This window comes from Pezoporus flaviventris, unplaced genomic scaffold (assembly GCF_033815535.1).
Source record: "Pezoporus flaviventris isolate CSIRO_AGI_PZ_B2104156 unplaced genomic scaffold, CSIRO_AGI_Pfla_v1 ptg000001l, whole genome shotgun sequence".
Taxonomy (NCBI): domain Eukaryota; kingdom Metazoa; phylum Chordata; class Aves; order Psittaciformes; family Psittacidae; genus Pezoporus; species Pezoporus flaviventris.
This window is the reverse complement of record NW_026892549.1, coordinates 18734145-18755630: the sequence shown is the minus strand read 5'-3', so window position 1 is coordinate 18755630 and position 21486 is coordinate 18734145. Positions and strand designations below refer to the sequence as shown.

At 39.6% G+C, this 21486-nt stretch overlaps 1 protein-coding gene across 3 annotated transcripts in view; it reads right to left on the bottom strand.

Annotated features, from left to right (window-relative positions):
- The window catches only part of PRKG1 (protein kinase cGMP-dependent 1), a 483102-nt gene that overhangs the window by 275712 nt on the left and 185904 nt on the right, over positions 1 to 21486 (bottom strand). For all 3 annotated transcript variants that reach the window (XM_061446715.1, XM_061446714.1, XM_061446725.1), the window contains exon 3: positions 13723 to 13836. In XM_061446715.1, coding sequence (XP_061302699.1) covers positions 13723 to 13836 — 114 coding nt within the window. The remainder of the gene's footprint in view (positions 1 to 13722; positions 13837 to 21486) is intronic.

Genomic DNA, 21486 nt, shown 5'->3' with positions numbered 1-21486 from the left:
AGTGCAAGAAAACCACATACTTCTTTACAGCATCGCAATCTTGAGTAAATACTAGTCATTATGGACTGCATTTAAAGTATCACAACACACTGGAAGCTTATTTTCTTTCCCTGACTCAACCAAGTTGCCACTAGTAAATGGATTTATGGTTAGAAGATTTATGTAACAGAGAAGATGTCAGTTGTTTTGTCACTATCTACAAATGAAAAAGGCCAGGAAGTTTGATGAGACAGTATACAGTCCCAAAAATACAGCAGCATTTTTCAGCTCCTGTTGAGAATTTTGCTTCTTTTAGGAACTATAAATGATGTGTAGCATTAGTCACTTTTAAATTGACCTATCACAGCAGTCGTACAAATCCACAGAAGAAGAAGACTTGCTAACATACAGCTCTTGCTGCCCTACACAGCCATTTCTTAGCTTTAAACATTTTCCAGTAATGCTTGGCCTATGTAAAAAAAATCCCACTTCAAACAATGTCCATGAAATTGAGACACTGAATGGCTCTGCTATAAGAATGCAAAGGCAATCAAAGCAATACAAACTTATCAAGAACAAAGATGGTTCACTGAACACTAAATAATGAACGTTTCTTTTTTATCAACACAGAAATTTGCAAACTATCTACAGTTGGAGGGCTGCTCCCTAAACCCTTAGACTTAAGTTTCACCCCTGACAGTAGACAGGGAGAGATGGTGACCTCACATGCTAAGTCACATCCATGCTCTTAAAAACCTTACAGGGACGTTCATGCCTGCAGAGTAGATCACCAAGTCAATCAGAGGAAGGTCTGCTTGGAAAACCAGCCTCCATGATGGCTACGCACTTGATTTAGAGACTGCTTCCTGGCAAAAGTCCCCACAATGATATACAGCAGTATCATCTCTTCAGGTTGAACAGCTTTTCAAACGAACACAAGCTGCATGTTTATGCACAGGCATCAAAAGGATAGAGAGAATACAGCCCAAGTGAGCCAGGTGCAAACCTGAAGCCCAGGCTTTGTTTCATGAGAAATAGCCAGGGGTTGTCATTCTGTTCAATGCACTATCAGGGGCATTCTCTGTAACCACCTTCTACCTTAAGTCTGCCATAGAAAAGAGGAAAGTTTTCCTTTTAGTCCTCTCCATTTGATATACTATTGTCCACTACTATCAGCCAGCTGAGAATTTAGCAAAGCTTGAAAGGAAGAAGTATTGCAGCTGCTCTTCCTTGTTCAAATAATTCAATTTTGAAGGATTTACATTCCCTGAATAAGAGGTAGCAAAGAATTTGAATGCTACTGGTTCAGCCAATTATTTTGGCAAATGCTAAGAAGGGGCTACGGTAGAAGCCCCTAAAATGAGCATGGTAATGTACAGGAGGACACCAACTGTACTCAGAGGAACCCACAATTCCCAAAGGTAAACCAGCATTAACAGATGGTGAAAAGTGAAAAAAAAACCTACCCTACTAGCAAACTCAGAATTATAGTAGACAGACATGTTTTCTTCTGCCTCTGTTTTGTTTTTCTATATATTAAATATAACCTCAAACACTCTGTAATAGAGCACATGGCATACCCATCTGCTACACCAGCACCTCTTACACTGAAAATACCCATATCACAAAAAGAGCGGAGACGGCTTTCAGAAAGAGCCACCTACTTCCCATCAGCAACTTCCAGCAGCTTTGTCAGTCACAACAAACTCCACAGCCCCTCATGATTTCCCACAAAATCCACTCTCCATCCCCTCCAGTGTAATCCCACTCATGCTTTCTGTTCTTCTCTCCCATTTCTCCACTGTCTTCTTTCCTGCTACCAAGAGTTCCACTCCTACAGTGATGTCCACAAATATAATGGGAAGATGCCCTTCACTGATCCAACACTGTTATAAGGGCACCCTGCTTTATTTTGAGCCATGCAACAGCTAAAAATTAAGGAAATAATAACTAGCATTATAACATACCATTAAGAGAAGAATACTTTTAGTTTTAGTATTCACACACATATTTCTTCATTGCACAGACATTAAAAGCAGAAGTAGTGCTCTTAATCTCCAGAGTGAACTTGAACATGCTCGTCTCCATTCTGCTCAATCTAAAATATTATAGCACAATAAACAGTGCCGGTCTGTCAACAAAAGCACTTTGGACATCCTTTACGTGATCTTCAAACCTCTGTGAGGGTCTATCAATGACTTTTAACCATGTGGAGAATAAATTTTACTGCTCATGTTGTGCTGCATACTAGTTATGCACCACCCCAGAACAATATCCCTTGCAAAGGCATGCAGCACCTCAGTTCATAAGTAAATGAAGGATTATAAAAACCTAGTGCTAACTAGCTTTCTAGAGAAGCATGAAGTAGGTTTCAAGCTAATTTCAAGCTAATTTTCTATGGAGACAAACTGCTTTCCTGCAACACCCAGGTAAGTAGGACTGTTCCAGGAAGAGCCAGAAGCTGAGGGCATCATTATCCTTACATTCTCAAAGTCTGACTTGGACATAAGAAACTCAAAACACAAAAGCATGCTAGTAGGAGCAGATGATCTATACTCAGGGCACAAATTATCTGCCCCAGGGGCTGCAGCCTTGTTGACTGTGGACCACACACAGGCGCAGTACCCTGGCATATGCTCCACCACTGCATCCGTCCCTGTCCCCTCCCAGCTGCTGAACATGTCCCACCAACACAGCCCATGGCTCAGCTCCAGCTTTCAGCCCACTTCTTTCAACAGCCTAGAAAAGAAAATCCTCCTTATTTCCACAGTTACATTTTTGCCAACGTATATTCCTAAATACAGGAGATAGCAAAATCTGATGCAGATATTGAATGTCATACAACAAGACTGAGGGCAACATCTGCTGCTAAATAATCCATTAGCACTCCCCAAAACCCCATGCCATAGTTTGATTCTGTGAGACTTCAGAAAGTCCAAAGAAGCAGTATTTTCCTGGGACGGAGCAGCTGCCTCACAAGGAGAGGCTGAACAGATCACAAATCTGCAATCTGGAGAGATGAAGACTAAGGCTAAGGCTTGATATCATCCAGGCGGTGAATAACACAAATGCAGAACCACTTTCACAATACCCCACAAAATTATAAATGGGGGTTTGATGTAATTAAAAAAATAACCAATGAAACCTGTGGCAAAGTAGCAAATCAGTTTAACCGTGAAAAAAATGCTACTTTTCCCCATGGGTTGGGAAGATCTGAAGATCATTGCTACCAGAGGCAGTGGAGGTAATAGCATCAGCATGGTCCAAAGCAATCAAACACATCCATCAGTGGAGATAATGATGTTGTAGCTCGGCTGAAAACTCCAGTAATGCTTACTGACTAGTTATACATTTGAGTTTATGAATGGCAGATTTTAACTTCAATGCAGGACTTCAAATGTAGGTAAGCACAACTCCTCCAATACAGAAAAGTATAATAGAATCATAGAATAGTTAGGGTTGGAAAGGACCTTAAGATCATCTAGTTCCAACCCCCCCCCCACCATGGGCAGGGACACCTCACTCTAAACCATGCCACCCAAGGCTCTGTCCAGCCTGGCCTTGAACACTGCCAGGGATGGAGCATTCACAAACTCCTTGGGCAACCCATTCCAGTGCCTCACCACCCTTACAGTAAAGAACTTCTTCCTTATATCCAATCTAAACTTCCCCCCTCTAAACTTAAGCTTGAACCCATTACCTCTTGTCCTATCATCACATCCCTAATGAAGAGTCCCTCCCCAGCATTCCTATAGGCCCCCTTCAGATACTGGAAGGCTGCTATGAGGTCTCCACACAGCCTTCTCTTCTCCAGGCTGAACAGCCCCAACTTCCTCAGCCTATCTTCATACGGGAGGTGCTCCAGTCCCCTGATCATCCTCGTGGCCCTCCTCTGGACTTGTTCCAACAGTTCCATGTCCTTTTTATGTTGAGGACACCAGAACTGCACACAATACTCCAGGTGAGGTCTCACAAGAGCAGAGTAGAGGGGCAGGATCACCCCCTTCAACCTGCTGGTCACATTCCTTTTGATGCAGCCCAGGATACGGTTGGCTTTCTGGGCTGTGAGCGCACACTGAATCTGGCTCGTGTTCAGTTTCTCATGGACCAACACCCCCAAGTCCTTCTCCGCAGGGCTGCTCTGAGTCTCTTCTCTGCCCAACCTGTAGCTGTGCCTGGGATTGCTCCAACCCAGGTGTAGGACCTTGCACTTGGCATGGTTAAACTTCATAAGGTTGGCATCAGCCCACCTCACAAGCGTGTCAAGGTCCCTCTGGATGGCATTCCTTCCCTCCACTGTATCAATTGAAACACACAGCTTGGTGTCATCGGCAAACTTGCTGAGGGCGCACTCAATCCCACTGTCCATGTCAGCGACAAAGATGTTAAACAAGACCGGTCCCAACACCAATCCCTGCGGGACACCACTCATTACTGGTCTCCAGCTGGACATTGAGCCATTGACCACAACTCTTTGCTTGCGGCCATCCAGCCAGTTCTTTATCCACTGAGTGGTTCATCATCAAACCGATGTCCCTCCAATTTAGAGACAAGGATGTCGTGTGGGACAGGGTCGAACGCTTTGCACAAGTCCAGGCAGATCATGCCAATTGCCCTACCCCTGTCCATCAGCTCCATAGCCCCATCATAGAAGGCCACCAAATTGGTCAGGCAGGATTTCCCCTTAGTGAAGCCGTGCTGGCTGTCACCAAGCACCTTGTTGATTTTCATGTGCCTTAGCATGCCTTCCAGGAGAATCTGCTCCAAGATTTTGCCAGGCAGAGTTGAGACTGACTGGTCTGCAGTTCCCTGGGTCATCCATTTTCCCCTTCTTGAAAAGGGGGTTATATTTCCCTTTTTCCAGTCATCAGGAACATCACCTGACTGCTGTGATTTCTCAAATACGATGGACAGTGGCTTAGCAACTTCATTTCCCAGCTCCTTCAGGACCCGCGGATGGATTTCATCAGGTCCCATGGACTTGTGCACGTTCAGGTTCTTAAGATGGTCTCAAACCAGATCCTCTCCTACAGTGGGCCCAAGGTCTTCATTCTCACAGTCCCTGCATCTGCCTTCTAAGACTTGGGTGGTGTGGTCAGAGCCTTTGCCAGTGAAGATTGAGGCAAAGACGTCATTAAGAACCTCAGCCTTCTTCAAATCCAGGGTAGCCAGTTCTCCCGGTAGCTTCTGGAGGGGGCCTATGTTGTCCCTAATCTGTCTTTTATTTGCTATGTACATACAGAATCCCTTCCTGTTATCTTTAACATCCCCAGCTAAGTTTAACAGATAACTGAATCTTTAAAATTAATCCACTGCAACTCAGAAAAAAAAACTAGAATTATAAGGGTAAAAATATCAACTACGCTTTTATGTGGACACCAGGAACAAAAGAACAAAAGGGAATGATTGCTTTGGTTTTGAAACACAGACTGATCAGTTCCATGTCAGCTTTAGTACTAAGCAGCTTTTTGTTCCCCAGTTAGTACCAGGAAATATATCAGTGAGTCAAAACAAGACCCTGTGCAGTCTGTTGCATTTTAATCTGAGAAAAAACCTTGTACTGTTGAGCCTATGAATTAATATAAATGGCAAATACTACTATTGCATTCTTTTGTTCATCAAACTCTGCTCAAAGCATAGGTTTACTATTATTAGCAAAGTTCAGTCATCCCATCTATCACAGCCACTCTAGCTGCAGTTCATGCATGACATTTTCAGAGACATGAATAAAAGGGGAAGAAAATGAAGCTCTTGTGAAATAATTATTTTACAGCCACCATTAATATTAACTACTCCTTCAAGGGTTTTGTAGAGAAAGTCATAATCTACTTATAAACATGTTTAACTGATGTTTTTTCAGACTATCCAAGTCTGCAATTAAAACAACATGAAAAAAATATTTTCAGGAGTATTTAGAACACTCAAGTGCTTCATTTCCCCTGCATGATGATCATTATTCTCCTGTATCAGACACAAAAAATATTGTCTTATTCTGAGCTCTAGCATATAGTTTTTAAATATGGACTTATACTGAAAGCTTTTTCCTGTAATAAAATGATTTCATATGACTGAGTTTCAAATAACACCATTTTTGAAGGAGAGGAAAGCTATTCTCTGCATCAGGAACATGAATGAAGATATCATCCAGGGACAAGAAGATACAGTTTAGTATCGACATGCTTTCCAGAGTGCAGCCAGGGTACCTGGCAGCACACACCACCATTTGCATCGCTCCCTCTGCTCTAGCTTTACCACGCAGCAGACCAGTCTTAAAATTATGCATGATGCCTAAACCTCCAGGTGTTACAGGAGCTGCTTTTGCTAGTATGTTTAATGAATGCCTTTCAAGAATTTCACTGGGCTATATCGTTGTACACACCTTTATTTCTCCAGGTATTCAACCTCATTGTAAAATAGAACTATCATTCAAGATTTCTCCACGCTCCATTTGCAAATTCAGATGCAACAAGTTTTCAAGTACCACTCTGAGAGGTGTCTCTAAACTTCAGATTATTTGCAAGTTTTCCAGACTGTTTCATAATACATTTTCTAATGCCTTAAATTACATGCTGAAGGAAGAGTTACAGAAAACAAGTAATCCAAGGCCTTTGAGCTGTGCTACAATTAACTAGGAAATATTCTAAATAAGGAAAGGAAAACTAAGAAATTCATAGGATGCTGATGCATTTGTTTCCTGCCATCTTTCCAACACATTGGCATGCACACCAAAACATTGCACTGAAGAATTTTCTCTTTGATTTGGCAGAAATATTGTTTCATAGACCCCCAAAATGCAAGCCATCAACCACACTTCAGCGTCTTTCTTCCATTCCTGCCTCCAAGACAGCTTGTAATGTCTTCACAGAGCAAAACCACTCAACTGGCTCCAAAAGTTATCACTGCTTTCTCTCTCTGATCTAATGAGCACTGCTAGAAAAACAGCTCACATTGATGACTCTCCTCTGAAGCATCCTGCAGGCGAGCCAATAAAGATAACAGCAATATTAAACCAACTACAAGGATCAAGGGGAAAACTCTGAGTACTGAGTAATCGCTGTAACAAAGCTAATCTAGAAGAGTTTAGGAGGAAGGGAGAAAAAAAAAAATATAAAGAAACATTCAATGTACACACACACACACAAAAAAAGAGTAAAAATATAGAGAAAAAAAGCCCACTCAAATGAGCTACAGAAAACCGAGCCCCTAAACTGCAACGCTTTCCATCCTGAAAAGACTAACAAAATGCTAAAGATGCCAAAGGCAAGCAAACTAAACAAATACATTTTTAACAACAAAAGAAACAAACAAAAAACAAAGAAAAGGAAAACATATATGTGGTTTTCTTTCATTAAAAGCACTTACTAAGGACTTTGAGAGACAAGACAGATCTCAAGAAAAAAGGCAACACAAACACCTAAACTACAAGGGCATTTAAAGAAGCAGCAAGCAACTGCCAAAGATTTCTTGGGTTTAATAACAGCTCAAATCAAAGAAAGAAAATTCCACAATGACAATTCTTGGAGGCCAGGGGAGCGTTTTATAACCCTTTCAAGCCTCATAGCAGCAACACCCATCCCCCATTTCTTTTTCAGTTCAAATTGCAGTTTTTCCTAACCTAGGAACTGAAACACAGTAGCATTCAAATTAACACACTGATCCAATAAAGTGGGGAAAACAAAGAATTTCTTCAGAGAAGCAAATAAAGCCTTCCCAGAGCTTGCACCTTTCTTATTTACAAGTAATTTTTTTTTATTTCTATGGCATGGTTCTTAGGAACTGGATATATGGGACTTTTCTGTCAGATCTTTTATGCTAGAAACACTGAAAGGGGGGAATGGGGGAAAAACAAAGGCTGAAACTTTTCAAATTTTAGGTCATGGGGTTTAAGTCTGAATAAGTCACTACCTCTCCTTCTGTGTTACCAGGATAGCAAATTTAATGTATAGTAGAAAGCATCTATTTCTCAGATAGGATTGGTAGCGGTCTATACTGAAGACTTTTCAGTGGTACAAACGTGAGTCACAGTGAGCGCTCCTCAAAATCCTGAGCAGTAAGGATTAAGGCCTCCTACCCAAAAAAACCCTGAAATTACAATCAAAAGTCAGTATGTACACAGCTGGGGAGGGGAAGGTCACACACAGAAATGGGAGAAAGAAAGTGTATGCAACACAGTTCTGCAAGCTCATCCCTTCCTGAACACGCAAAGCAGTGAAGTGCTGCTGACAAACAGACCATCAACAAGTAGCCGTGTATCTGCTATTCCACAGCCTCACTGCTCCCTGAATCAGCTTTCTCCACAAAAGACTACCAGCATCATTCTCACCTGTCATTAGAAAACATGGCTCTTTCCCCTGACAGTTATTTTTGATTGTACCTTGCTTGCAGTATTTTGCTCAGCTTTGCTGCACCACTAGAAACCAGCTGAAGTTCACGATTGAAAAAGTCAAAACAAAGGTCAGAATAAGCAATAACCCTAAACCTATTGTACAGGCTGTCAGCTGCCACAGTTTGGAAATGTTACTGCTGCCACAGCTCTTATAATTGATGCAGTGACTTGAATCTTGAAGCACCAGAACTTCATTGAGATTTAAAAAAAAAAAAAAAAAGTCACTGTATTGGAAGGAAACCAGTTTAAGCATTGACTTGACACTTAACCATCATCAAAACCAAATCCAAATTGATTTTCTTTTGCTCAGTCATTTCAGTTTCCCTATTAAAAAAAGTAGTTCAAAGGAACGAGCTGCCTCAGCTGGTTTCTACAGTCAACAGCAAGCTGCAGCAACTTTCAGATGCCCTGAAAGATTATGTCTTGAACGATACTAGAATTTGTCCATCAAGTACATAGCCTGGTTTCTGGACCTTCTTATTTTCACACAGAAAAGGTGTATGTGTAGAAGAGAATTACAACATACTGTTTCGCACCAGGGATGTGTCGGGTGGATGCTCCCTGCATGCCACCAGGCAGGATACAGTAGCATGCCTCACCTTGGACTGGAACATTTCATGATTGGTCATTCCTGCCTACACCACACCACTGGACACCTTGCTATTTAAAAATAGCTAATAATCCAGTAAGTATCAATTCACCCCAAGGTGAATCATTCCCTAATTCCTCTTTTTGCCATGCTTCCTTAACCAGCTCTGATTTTTGACAATGAGTTTGACAACATTTCTGGTACACAACAAACCCAGATACCATATGAATTTTTCATTTTGCTCTTCCCATCTCAGTCTATCTTCTCTTTGATTAGACTGCCTCTTGGTCAAAATTTTGCTGCCCTGTTCTGCATGTTCAGAACCACCCATCCCTTCACTTGTATCTCCTGAGCCACAGAGATGCCTTATGGCATGAAGATGCTCCTGCCTAGTGAACAAGAGGAGAGGAAAAAAAGTTCTATGTCATGTCTATTATCCTCAAAATAACTTTCTCTTGCTGTCTTTCCTTGGAGGAATAATCCAATTCCACTTTGTCACTTTACCTGCAAAACCTCTAAAGGTCAGATTAAAATATAAGCAGTACAAGGGAGGGCTTAAATTACTTTCTCCAAGGATATATCCACTGGCATACCAGTCTGATCTGCAATCTGATCTCCTCTGGCTTGGCCAACCTGGGTTTCACATCCATAAGTAATCAGACAGGTTTTAATCAAACAGCTGAATATTGAAAGTTAACTTCTTTCCAACATGTAATTGTTTTAAGAAGATCTGAGCAAACTTTATACTAGCTTCCATAACTGTTAGAAGAGAACATATGAAGGCAGCATCCTTCTCAAAGGCTTTTTATGAGTCCCTGCAGTTTAAACCGGCAACTGACTGTTGCCTTTTCTTGCAAATTATCCACGTTACCAAGCTCCTTGTGATGTCTGAGTAATTTCTGGGGCTGAAGCAAGCTAGAGAATTATTTCCACAGGACTCCATTAAAAAAAACAGCAGTAGAAAATTCAAACTCATCCAAATTTGGCAACAAATTGCTAAATTATTGCCTTAAACACACAGTGTGGCACTGAGTACAACAAGCACGGCTGATAAGCAGAAAAGCTTCTCAGAGAGGCTTGAGAAGCTCTTGTGCTGGCTTTTCAGGACGCGCTCATAGTTTCAGCAGGAAAAAGATTTAAATAATTTACAGAGAGCTTGAGCTTGTGCTTTTTTCTTTTCGCTAATATTGTTTTCCTAAAATGATAGACTGCTGTTGAGCATAAGTCCACTGAAACCTGCAGCCTCGCATCAAGATGCTTTTGTGGGAAGTTTTTATTCAAATTTTGCCTCTGGGAGAATATAATTTCAGATGCTAAGGGCACCTCTCAAATAAATATATGTGCATTAAAAATTCACTCCTTTCACAAAATCCTTGCTCCCCCAAAAAATGCAAAAAATACTACTTAACTGCTCATCAGATTATTCTTTAACAGGAATGACAACCACTGCCCAATATTAACAGCAGATAAATTTTCACTTCCTAAGAACATATTTTTTGTTATCAAATGAAGAACTACAAAGCTTTATATTCAACTTAATATAAACAATCTGAATTCAACTCAGGGTTGGTTTTGTTTTCCTTTTTTCTCTGACATCTCATTGTTCCTTGTACCACACATGTTACTAAGAAACAAAATCGCATTTGAATTTTAATGTATTTTTGCTTGTTCAGACTCTTGTGATAACACACTTGGAATCCTGTTTGCTTGGCAATGAGCAAGACAAAAATCCTTTTTGGGTGGAAAGGTTCCTAATTGAAGGAGTCTAATATTAAGCTCTGTGGCTTGGGTAGTGCGCCAAGGTGCATCTGCACATCTCCTGTTCAGTCTCCTTTACTATCACTGGACTCCCATATTAATGCTATACCCAAGAATAGGAAGAGAAAGGCAGCAGGCATCTAACTGCATCAAGTCACCCTCTCACTGATGTTCACCTTCGTGTTAACAGGTGACCAAGACAGAGATTTTAAGCATGCCGGCATTCAGCCTGCTATTAATCTACATGGGTGGTGGCCCTACCTTCCTCAGTGTTTCTGAACACCCACAGGTTTGGTCGCTCTTTCTTTCCAGGACCTGGTTAGACCCTATCCTGCTTTTATTTAAGACTGCAATAATATTGAAAAATATTATAATAATTTTCTTGGGGTAAGCTTTCAAAAGAGCTGGGCTGTCTTATTAAAAAGGTTATAATGAAACAAGATTCAGATCAGAATAATTAAATTTTAAGATCTTCTGAATTATTTTTAAAAGGCAAAGACTTTCCTACAGTGATTTATCCCTTTAAGTTTGCAGTCTCCTACAGAGCAAGCACTAGTTGAAGAGCTGATGTAGACTAATGCATTGAGTAACAACACTAAAAACTTTATTATTTACAAACCTAGAGTACACATACAACGAGTTACAGCAGAAGTTGTCAACACAGCTTACATATCATTACCGCCCAAAGGCATTAATAAGCTTTACACTACCATAGTGTAGTGTAAAGTACTTCATTCAGTTTTGCTGCAACTTCATTTTTTAAAAGCAAATACTTAAGGTCCTTGCAATGAAATTTTGGCAGGCACATTAAAAAAAAAACACTTCTGTCACTCTGGAGTTAATAAAAATTTATCTCATGAAAATTAGGAAGCCCTGACTTAAACTGTTTCTCTTGATGAAAGTTGGATGATGCCCCTTAGCACATCATCACCACTTCTAGCATTCAGGGTTGACTGGGTGTCTAATCTAATTAGAATGACCAGTTGTTCACTTCTTTTTAACTAAACCTTGTAATGATCAAAGTTATCATCAGACTGAATGGAACATGTACTAGTGTTCACCTTTCTAGACATTTATTACATTTACCATTTAGCCAAAAGAACAAACAGATGTTTGAAGTTCAGCAAACGATTTGAAGTGCAACAGCAACAATTTATGTCCTAAATTCATCTGCACACTTCCAAGACCTCTGTTCAGTTAGGTCTAGATGCATCAATTTCCCAAAGTCAAGCTGTGACCTTGTGTGCCACCACACTTGAAAGGATATAAAGGTGATTCCAATCACAACTGCTACTTACTTATGCAAGAGAGAAAATATCTAAAAGTCACTTGCTGGCTTCGGAAACAAGATCACATGCCTGACAGCTGCCAGCAAAAGTAGGTGCGTAATTATCATATCTTTATGATACTGGTGGGAAAGGAACAGACCTTTTCACTGAAGAAAGATCTATCTGAGGGTGATTACAGTAGCGACCTTTTTACGGCGCCAGATTTAACCACAATAAAAGGATTTAGTAAAACTAAGCACTAAGTGGCAACCTGAAAGTTTGCTCAAGAGAGGAGACTTAGTACATGAAAAATCAAGTAACAGCAAAACTAACAGTAAAAACTGCTGCCAATATTATTTCCTGCTGGAGTCACTTTTACAAACAGGTTGAACATGGACCCAGGAACAGTGTGAATATGTAGGATTCTATGATGTACTGCTCATGGTACTAGAGAACCAGGTGCCTTTTAGCTCTGCATTTCTAAAAGGAACTAAACAACCATCCTTTTGTTTCCTTTGCTAGGAATCAAACATCTCCCCTCTTTCCCTGCTCTTTTCAAATTTCTGTAACCGTATTTATCATGGAAGAGCCTGCAGTGGAGCCTGCAGCTCTGAATTCTTCATCATCATCAATTCTCCAAACCTTTAACTGGACAGAAAACCAGGCTATTCATGGATAATGCACCTAGGGGGCAGGAAAGTATGGGAAAGAGAGGTTTTCAGGACATGTCCCATTTGCACCCGTGTTTACATTGGTTCCTTGATGGACTAGGGGGGAAGAGAAAAAGCACCTCATAGAAAAGCAGCCACACACACTGTCTGAAGTAGCCTGGAGGTCTCTGGATCTGGGGCTGTCCCCATCAAACTAGGTATGAATTGTGCAATATATGCACATTTGCTGCATCATTTAGATTACTCCAAAACATTTGCTAATCATTTGGATTATTCCAAAGTACAAAAACTGAGCCACTGATGAACTAACCATATTGTAGCCGAGGACTAACCTGCAACAAACAGTACTTGTAAAAAGGCAAGGCTTGTGCAGGTAAAAACAGAGTGTATCAGTCAAGTTCTTCAGAATTATGGAGAACAGTGTGCTCTTTACAAAAAAAAAAAAAACACAACAAAAAAACAAAACAAAAAAACAACAAACAACCCAAATCTGTTCTGTCATTTCTACCCATTTGTTATCTTTCTTTCTCGTTGTGAAGCAAAACTAGGTATTTCTAAAAGGCTTTCTTCTGAACAGCGATTCACATGCATCAGTATTTTGGTACTTCTCTTCCAAATCTCAACTATTAATCTGAATTTAAATGAAAACATAGTTTTGTTGTACATAGCAATTTTCCCTCTACTCAGTGTACAGCCCAGGCCTTTACCCAGAATATTCATAAAAGAAATCTGATTATAGGAGAAGCACTGAAGACTTAGAGCAGGGGATCAGCACTGTCCAGGCTTTTTTCCTGGTTTTTTTTCAGTTGGTTTAGGGAGAAAACAATGACTCGTCCTGAAAAAATATATAAGTGTAACTTACTTTCTCTTGCAGATGTACACTACTAGGGTCAGATATGCTTCTTCCCATTCACAGTGGCTAAATTCAATACTATAATCGCTATAGAGCGCAATTAAGTAAGAAAGTGGAACATCTAAAGGAGGCTGCAAACCCAAAGAAGAGATGAGCAGAACCCTGCTTCCCAATTAAATAACATGTCATTCAATATCAAAAATCAAAAATTATCTTACTTTTGACAGTTGCTGTCCTGGTACAATTGTAGAGGATGGCTAACTCCCCAAATACTTTGCCAGGTCCCATGGTGCACAGCTTTACACCTTCTTTTGTCACTTCAACCTTCCCATCTGCAAGAAAAAAAAAGACCATTTTAAAAGGGAAATTAAGTTATTTCAGACTTTAGTTTTAAAAAATTATTCTATTATACTGTGAATAAAACCAAAAGAGCCCTACACCTAGAAAACCAATTAAACATATTATGAAGGAGAGGAAGAACTTAGAAAAAGGTTAAAACCAACCATTGCATATATACGCTTTCAACACTTGAGATTTTTTTTAGTGGAGTATCTGTACAGTCAGGAAATACTTACTAGTAAACTAAGCTTTATGTGAACTTATTACAGTTTCAGATGATTTTTTTTCCTATTTTTGTTTAAAAAAGGAAAAGATTCAGGTCTTTAACACCACACATGAAAACCATAGAGTAATTTTGCTCATTTTCACTGAAAAACTAATCCCTGAGAACACTCATCCATGAATAACACAGCTATAATCAAAAGGAAGATTATTTTGACCCATGGCCATTATTTAATTCCCATCTCACCATATGTTTCCTTTTGAATATTTCATCTTATGAGAGAGCAAGTCTGCTTTATCTGCTTTATCAATCTCATGCCAAGAGGAGATATGTGAGGGGGATTTAAAAGCAAAAGTTGAATGGAACAGAAGCAGCTCAGGGGCAGTCTGGGGGTTTCAAAGAACATCTGAGGAACAAGAACCAGGAGAAGGGAAGAAACTGAAGATGGCCTCACCACCTGCACACACAGGTAATGCCACAAGAAGCAGGGAAAATGGGATTAGGGTTAGAGTCGTTTAACCACCATTTAGGCTGTAACAAAGTGCAAGACAGAGGGTGAGAATTTTAAATGTTATTAATCACTAAAAAGCCTCCTCTCACCCCAAACTGGGAAGCAGATTGTCTACACCAGCTCACATTGCATCACTGACTTGCTCTCTGTGGGTCTGTATGAGGCAAGAGGAAAGGTCAGCATTTACTGGCTCTTACCCAGCTCACAGCTATCTGCATTTGTGTGTTAGATACCAAACTAGGCCGCAAATGCCTGCATCGATAACTCTAATTATTTGATTAGAGATTTTACAACCCTTTTCTCCTGCAGATGGAATCCAGAGGTACACACCTCAAAGCAAGATCGCTAAGGCAAAAAGAAACTTCCCCTACATAATATATACTCTAAAATACAGTCCTGCCAGCCCTGTATATCTGTGTGTAAATCTACACCACTCCACCCATGATATCCCGCAAAACAAGAATGACTCCAGCCTACCTCTGCTACTCTACCAAAATAACACACCAGTGAGAAAAAACAAACTTTGAGGACCCCAAAACAAATTTCAATGCCATATCGCTGCTAGACACATAACAAAGTAATTGAAATTGAGCAGAAAACTTCAAGTACTTCCACAGCAGAATAAACAAAGGCAGTAACAGTATGTAGAGGTGAACGGAAGAAGGTATTGTATTAAACTTTAAAGGGTGCCTTAAAAGGGCATAATGTATTTTGGAGAGAAAGTGTTTTCACACTATCTGGTACAATAGATCCCAAGATCTAGTACTGGTTTTAAAAGTTAAATTTAAAAAAATCCCACATCATTTATGAAACTAAGAGTTACTGTTTGATAAATACCATGACCTAAAGGTTACCTGGTCTGTGGGAGCATAAAGATTGCAGCAGTGTATTCTGTAATACAGAAGCACAAAGAGGTTGAGGGGAAAGGGTGTCTGTTTGTTAAGTTTCTTTATTACAAGTTATTACTATTAAGCAAGTATGTATGCGTGTGTATACATATATATAATGCTACTATGAAATTGCTACCAGAAAGCAAGTACATATTTCAATATTAAAAACAAGTCTCTAAAATTATCACTCGTAAAGTAGAAAATATGCTTGCTTATATAAGTACATATATGTGTGTGTGTGTGTGTGTGTGTGTGTGTGTGTGTATAAATATATATGCACACACATATTTACGGATTAGTAGGAGAAAATGTCATTTCTTTTGACAGATGCTGACCAGTTATGGTGGGCTGGCAGTCACAGTGTGCAGAGTTCTGCAGCTCCCATCACGGCAGGGAGAAATACATAGGATGGTGAATGTGTGAAGGCAAACAAAGTATAATGGCATCTATCATATTAATACTAGCCATTGATACTGAACAGTTAGCACCTACTAAAGGTCTGTCAAGAATACACTCACCTATACTCACACAGTAAACAATTCCACTAATACTAAAATACACAATATAATATAATAAATAACCCTGAGAATTAAAATCTGAGGTTGCTGATTTACTGTTATCTTCAAATGGAGACAAATTCCATTATTGTGTAAACTAACTTCCATTTAACAGTAAATTTATCATTATCTTTTATAACTGTTTGATTCATTTGTTCATATTAAATACCAATCTAATATGAAGCACAAACCCAGGTATTTATCTCAAGAATGAGCATAATCAACCTTTAATAGTGCCTCACGCGCCTCACAGACTCCTAAATGACATTGAAGAATATACTTTTTTAATAGAACCGAGTTTCAGCAGAGATGAAATGGGGATATTGCTGTACAAAGCTCTACAACAAATATCCAAAAAGGAAATGAGTTTACCTCACTTTCAGATCCTGGAGTTGGAACCAGTTCCAGAGAAAAGAAAGCCAGATCTGAGCAGTAATGCACAAATAGATCATACCATTTAAAAGAGTTTTGAGATCTGTCCCACTGCTCAAGATGTTATTTGTTGCTTCCCAAAGCAATCCATGCTGATCATTCATCTTTGTAAGAAAGCCACATATATTCCCATATATTTTTTTATAAGGACTTCAAAGTAAGAAGCTGGGTTCTGATTCTTACAGCTCAGTGGGTTCTTTTGGGGGGGGGGGGGGGATAAGAATTTCCCAATGTACTAAAATATGTTGCTCGCTCACAATCATGCACGATTACAAGTCAATGATTCATCATCCACAGATGCCCTCCAAGGATTGAGAGGAAGAGCAGATGAAAATCCCCATGAGGGAGTGACAATGCTGGAAAGGACCACCTTGGGGTTCTAAAGAGCTTACTGGAGTAATACACAGAATTATTATCTCAGATTCCATCAATTTATGGACTATTTTCCACATGTAGAAAATGGAGTTCTCACTGCTGTACCTTGATGACAAATTCCTGCTTGATCATGGCAAATGACTTTGAGATTTGCGATAGAAAGAACAATATTGCATAGATTATTTTTACTATAGTTTTCATGAGCCTTTTACTGCATCAACCATTTACCCCAGTACTCAAGAAGCATATTAGTGATCAAATTAAATACTAATTTTAAAAGTGTGGAGATTTCCTACCACGATATTATGGATACAGGCAAGAAAGTGTAAGGTAACGTTCTACAAAGCCAAAGCAAACTAATTCCACTTATAGAAGAGAGGATCAACTTCCAAAGGCAGAAGTTACTTATATTTGCATGTAGTTATCTCATCATCACCTTCGGGATTCAAGCAGCAGCTATAAAGTTGAGCAGAAAACCATAACCTTCAGGAAACCCCTGGACAAGCACAAATTGCTCAAATTCAATACCGTTTCTATTTCACAGCAAACCCAAAAAGCCATAGACATTAAACAAAAGATTACAGTAAATTTTTTTCATGATCCAAGATGGTGTATGGTTTGGATATTAAACAAAAAAAAGACAAGCATTAGTACTGATGAATTCAGCAAGGATTTGCTATAACAGAACTGCTAACATTTGTAGGTGGTTATCAATAACCCCTCTTAACTGCTTAGCAATTTAGAAGTGCTCTGTTTATAAAAAAGAAGAATGATTTAAATGCTCATTTAACATTTGCATTCAAACTAGTTTTATTCCTAATTTAGTTGTTTGAAGCATAGTTTGCAGAAAAGACACAAGACTCTGGGCACGGTTCGTGCTACAGAACCCGATTCTTTCAGAAGTATATGACATGACATGATGCACAGGCTTTGTCTGTCAAAATAAAACTAAAACTTGTTTTCTTAAAAGATAATGAATATGAATTTCATGTGCAGTCATTTAAAAGCATTTTCTCAGTTCTGCTATGGAAGTGCTGTTTTGATTCCAGCACCCGTTTCTTACTTTATGAATTTGAATATAAAGTTACTACACGCATGAAATGGCTTTTATAAAATGTATTCTGTTGAAACAATCAGAAGGAATGCAAGAATGTGATGATGGAATTTGCAGAAAAGCCTCCCTAAATCAGTTTGAACATGAAAGCAACATCTTTCCTGCAAAGCATAAACAAATCTCCTCTAGACCCACAGTGTTCTCCTCCAAAGATTTTGCTTAAAGAAACATAAACAATGCCTTAGCAAGGCTGTATGCATCAGTGTTTCAAACAACAGCTCATGATGACACTGTTTCTGCCTTGTGCTAAGCCCAGGGCACAAAGCTCACCACAGCCTGATCCACCTCTGCACCACAAGTAATGCAAGTTAAAGTTACTGGGTTAAAGTACACTGCCTTTCCCCACCACCCTTCCTGGCTTTTAATGGAATGCCATGGGGTTGTCCTCACAGGGCTCCCTGCAAGGACGAGCTGGTCCTTGCTCTCAAGCTGTGCAACCTCTAGACACAGCCAAACACAGTCTCTAAGAGATCTTTAGGAATTATCTGATCAGCTCAAGAAGTGATCAGAGCACAAGAATCCACTTGGCTCCAAGCCCAACTCTGCTGCTGCTTCTCCCTTTTTCCAGAGCTCTGCCATGCTTCTGATGCCAGAACTGAGCAGCTCCTCGGTCCTCCTCAGACAGCTGTATTCTTCTACCAAGCCATTCCACCAAAGACTTCATTAGACAAACTCAGGTGCTGCAGGTTTTTTTCTAAGTACTGAAGAGAAAGAATGAAGTAGCCTGAGGAACACTGGAATTGAAAGGCAAAAGGTATTCGATCTTTGACACTACAGGAAAAGAAGAGAAACAGGTAGAATGGTTCTCTTTCAGTGTGGTTTAGTAATAAATGTGCTGTTTAACTACCATTTATTGTACTGGACAAAGTCTCTCGTTCTCCTGTTGTGTAATTAAGCAATCTGGAACATGAAGCACCTAACAGCAAATTCCCCAGACCATGAGCCAAATTCACCTTTTGTGGAAATAAAGGGTCCAACACAGCTATAAACAAAAGGAATTTTACCTATTTTCTTTTCCAGCTGGCAGCCTACACAGTGCAGTTTTCCATGTAGGAAATAAATTGCTTTCTTTGATGTTTCAACCAGATTAAGAAGCCAAATGAAATGCAATACAATTTTGTTCAACTAATGGAGATAAATTTGCAACTTTCTTTGACAACTCCATCAGATAATTACTAAATTATGCAAGTGATGCTTTACTCAAGGCAAGAAAAAGAAGTTGGAAAATGCTGTGTTTCTGCCAAAATACTGAGCATTACTGAATTCAACATTGATATGTAATTTACAGCTAAGCTGATTTTGTGGAGCTTTACCTTACAACCAAAATCTGCATTTTTATGTCAGCTGTAAGAGACTATTCCAGATTGGTGGAGGACAATGCAAGTTATTTTTCACACAGACAGACCATAAAATAAAATAGAAATTTCTGTATCTTCACCAGCATGGAAGACTTACAAAGAGTAAAGGTAGGCAGCTGTATTTTGGTGGCTATACTTTGAATTCCCCTCAAGTCCCTATTCTTCTCTATTCACACACAGACAAACTATGGCCTGATATCATCTGACTGCTGAGTCATTTCATTAATGGTCCTGCAAGCAGTGAAATGGGCCTTCGCCATATCACGCTGGTAGTTTTGACGCATGCTTCCAGCAAGGCAAGTTTTATGAATCAATTCTCTAGCTCAAAGGGTGCCATCCATTTGGCTTTCTTACAACGCACGAGAAGGTGACCAGCATGAGGATACAGAAGAGACCGATACCTCCAGAAGCCACCAGCCTGCTCCCAACAAAAATAGCTGCCAGAAATCAGTTTAACCATGCATAACTCAAAATATTTTGAGCAGATATTTCTGGCTGATACTCAGAAGACTCCATTATATGGGAGGCTCTTCGGTTCTTTTTCCAGGCTCTGTCATTTGAATCATATCCCACCCTTGGCAAAAAAAGAATTTTTATGCTGGAAATTTTCTACCCTCATTCCTTTCAATTCAAAGAGCAGCAACCTTCCTCTTTTATTCTCATTTATTTCTTCCCAGCGCTCCTCCTGAGCAATAAGAGCTAAAGCCTTATCTGCATTCCTTTGCACTGATTTTTACATAAATGTCATTCATTTAGGCATAAAATTTCTGCACTGCCAAAAACTTTGCCCTCTTTCCCATCCATTTTTTCACTTTCAACTCATCAATCCCTGCGGCCTCCTAATAAGTTCATGGAATGTTGTTTGCACTATTTCTCGTATTAAATGCACTGTTCAGCTCCAACAGATGCAACTTCTCCAAATGATGAGCAGAGGCCCTGTAGCAAGCTCCCCTCCTGCAGCTACAAGTCCAAGCTGCTACCAGTAAAGCACTACCTTGAAAAAATTGAGTGTGCGATAAAAATAGCAGCCTCAAATCACCAGGATGATCTTGCACCCCAATGCTGAGGGCAGCTCCATAAAAGCTTTGAAATAGCCAGTTCTGCAGTTTTATACATATGACTTTTGGTTATAACTCAAGACATCTTGAAAACCAGAGTCAATTGCCAAGATTTCAGGAAGATGCACTAAAACTTCAGGAAATTAAGCTTTCCCTATGAAATCCAAGGGCAAGTGGCTTCCTTTGCTGACCTGGTCCCCACTACATGTTCCTCAAGCCCTGCGACTCAGCCAGAGCCACGCTTTTGCAAATTAAACTCTGTGTGCTAATTGCATTGTAGCTGCAAATATAATTGCAGAGCAATTAAAACTTTAATTGCAAAGTGCTAGTTGACATTAGAACCAGTCTGATTAACATTTGTCATTGTTTTTTGCTGTTTCAAAACACAGACTGAAAATGGCCTGCATTAGTCATGGGGTTGTGCCCAAGCCACTGTATGTTTTATCTCTGGTGGCTGTAGAGCATTACATTTCATGACAATTATTAACAATATTAAAATTAAATAAATTATTTTCTTTCTTAAAACACGCTGACATTGATTTAATCCTGCCTCATCTCCTTCACCAGCCCCACATTTGCTCAGGCAATGCAATGAATATAAAACCACAGGTGTCAGTGAGCATAGTTCATACCTTGAGAATGACAGGAACAGTCCCTGAGAAACAGCCTGCAAATGGAAAATGCTCTTATAAGGATTTGCTCTGAAAACTAATTACTCTTGCAAGTTACTTTGTACCTTTCTCAGGGTGCAAAGTTAAATATGGGTCATTGTAAGGAGAGAAAAGTAAAAATACAGATGATTGAACAACGTACGAACAAAGCAGGATCAACTTTATCCCATATAACAACACCAGCAAAGCACACAGGCAGTTTTTGTTTTGATAAGGACATTCAGTGCTTTTTCACTTTAAGTTCACAGTTAAACATTAAATAACATCTTTGGCTGAACTACATCCGTGTCCCTGAAATAAATCAAATGATAAACTAAAATGCACTAATGTGACTCTCTCAATTAGTAGAATAATTTTTTCTCCCAATAATTAAATGTCCATTTTCTCTTTCCGGGCACGGAAGAAAACAGATTAAGTTGGCTTGAGGAATTTGTCAGCCTGCGTGTAATTTATA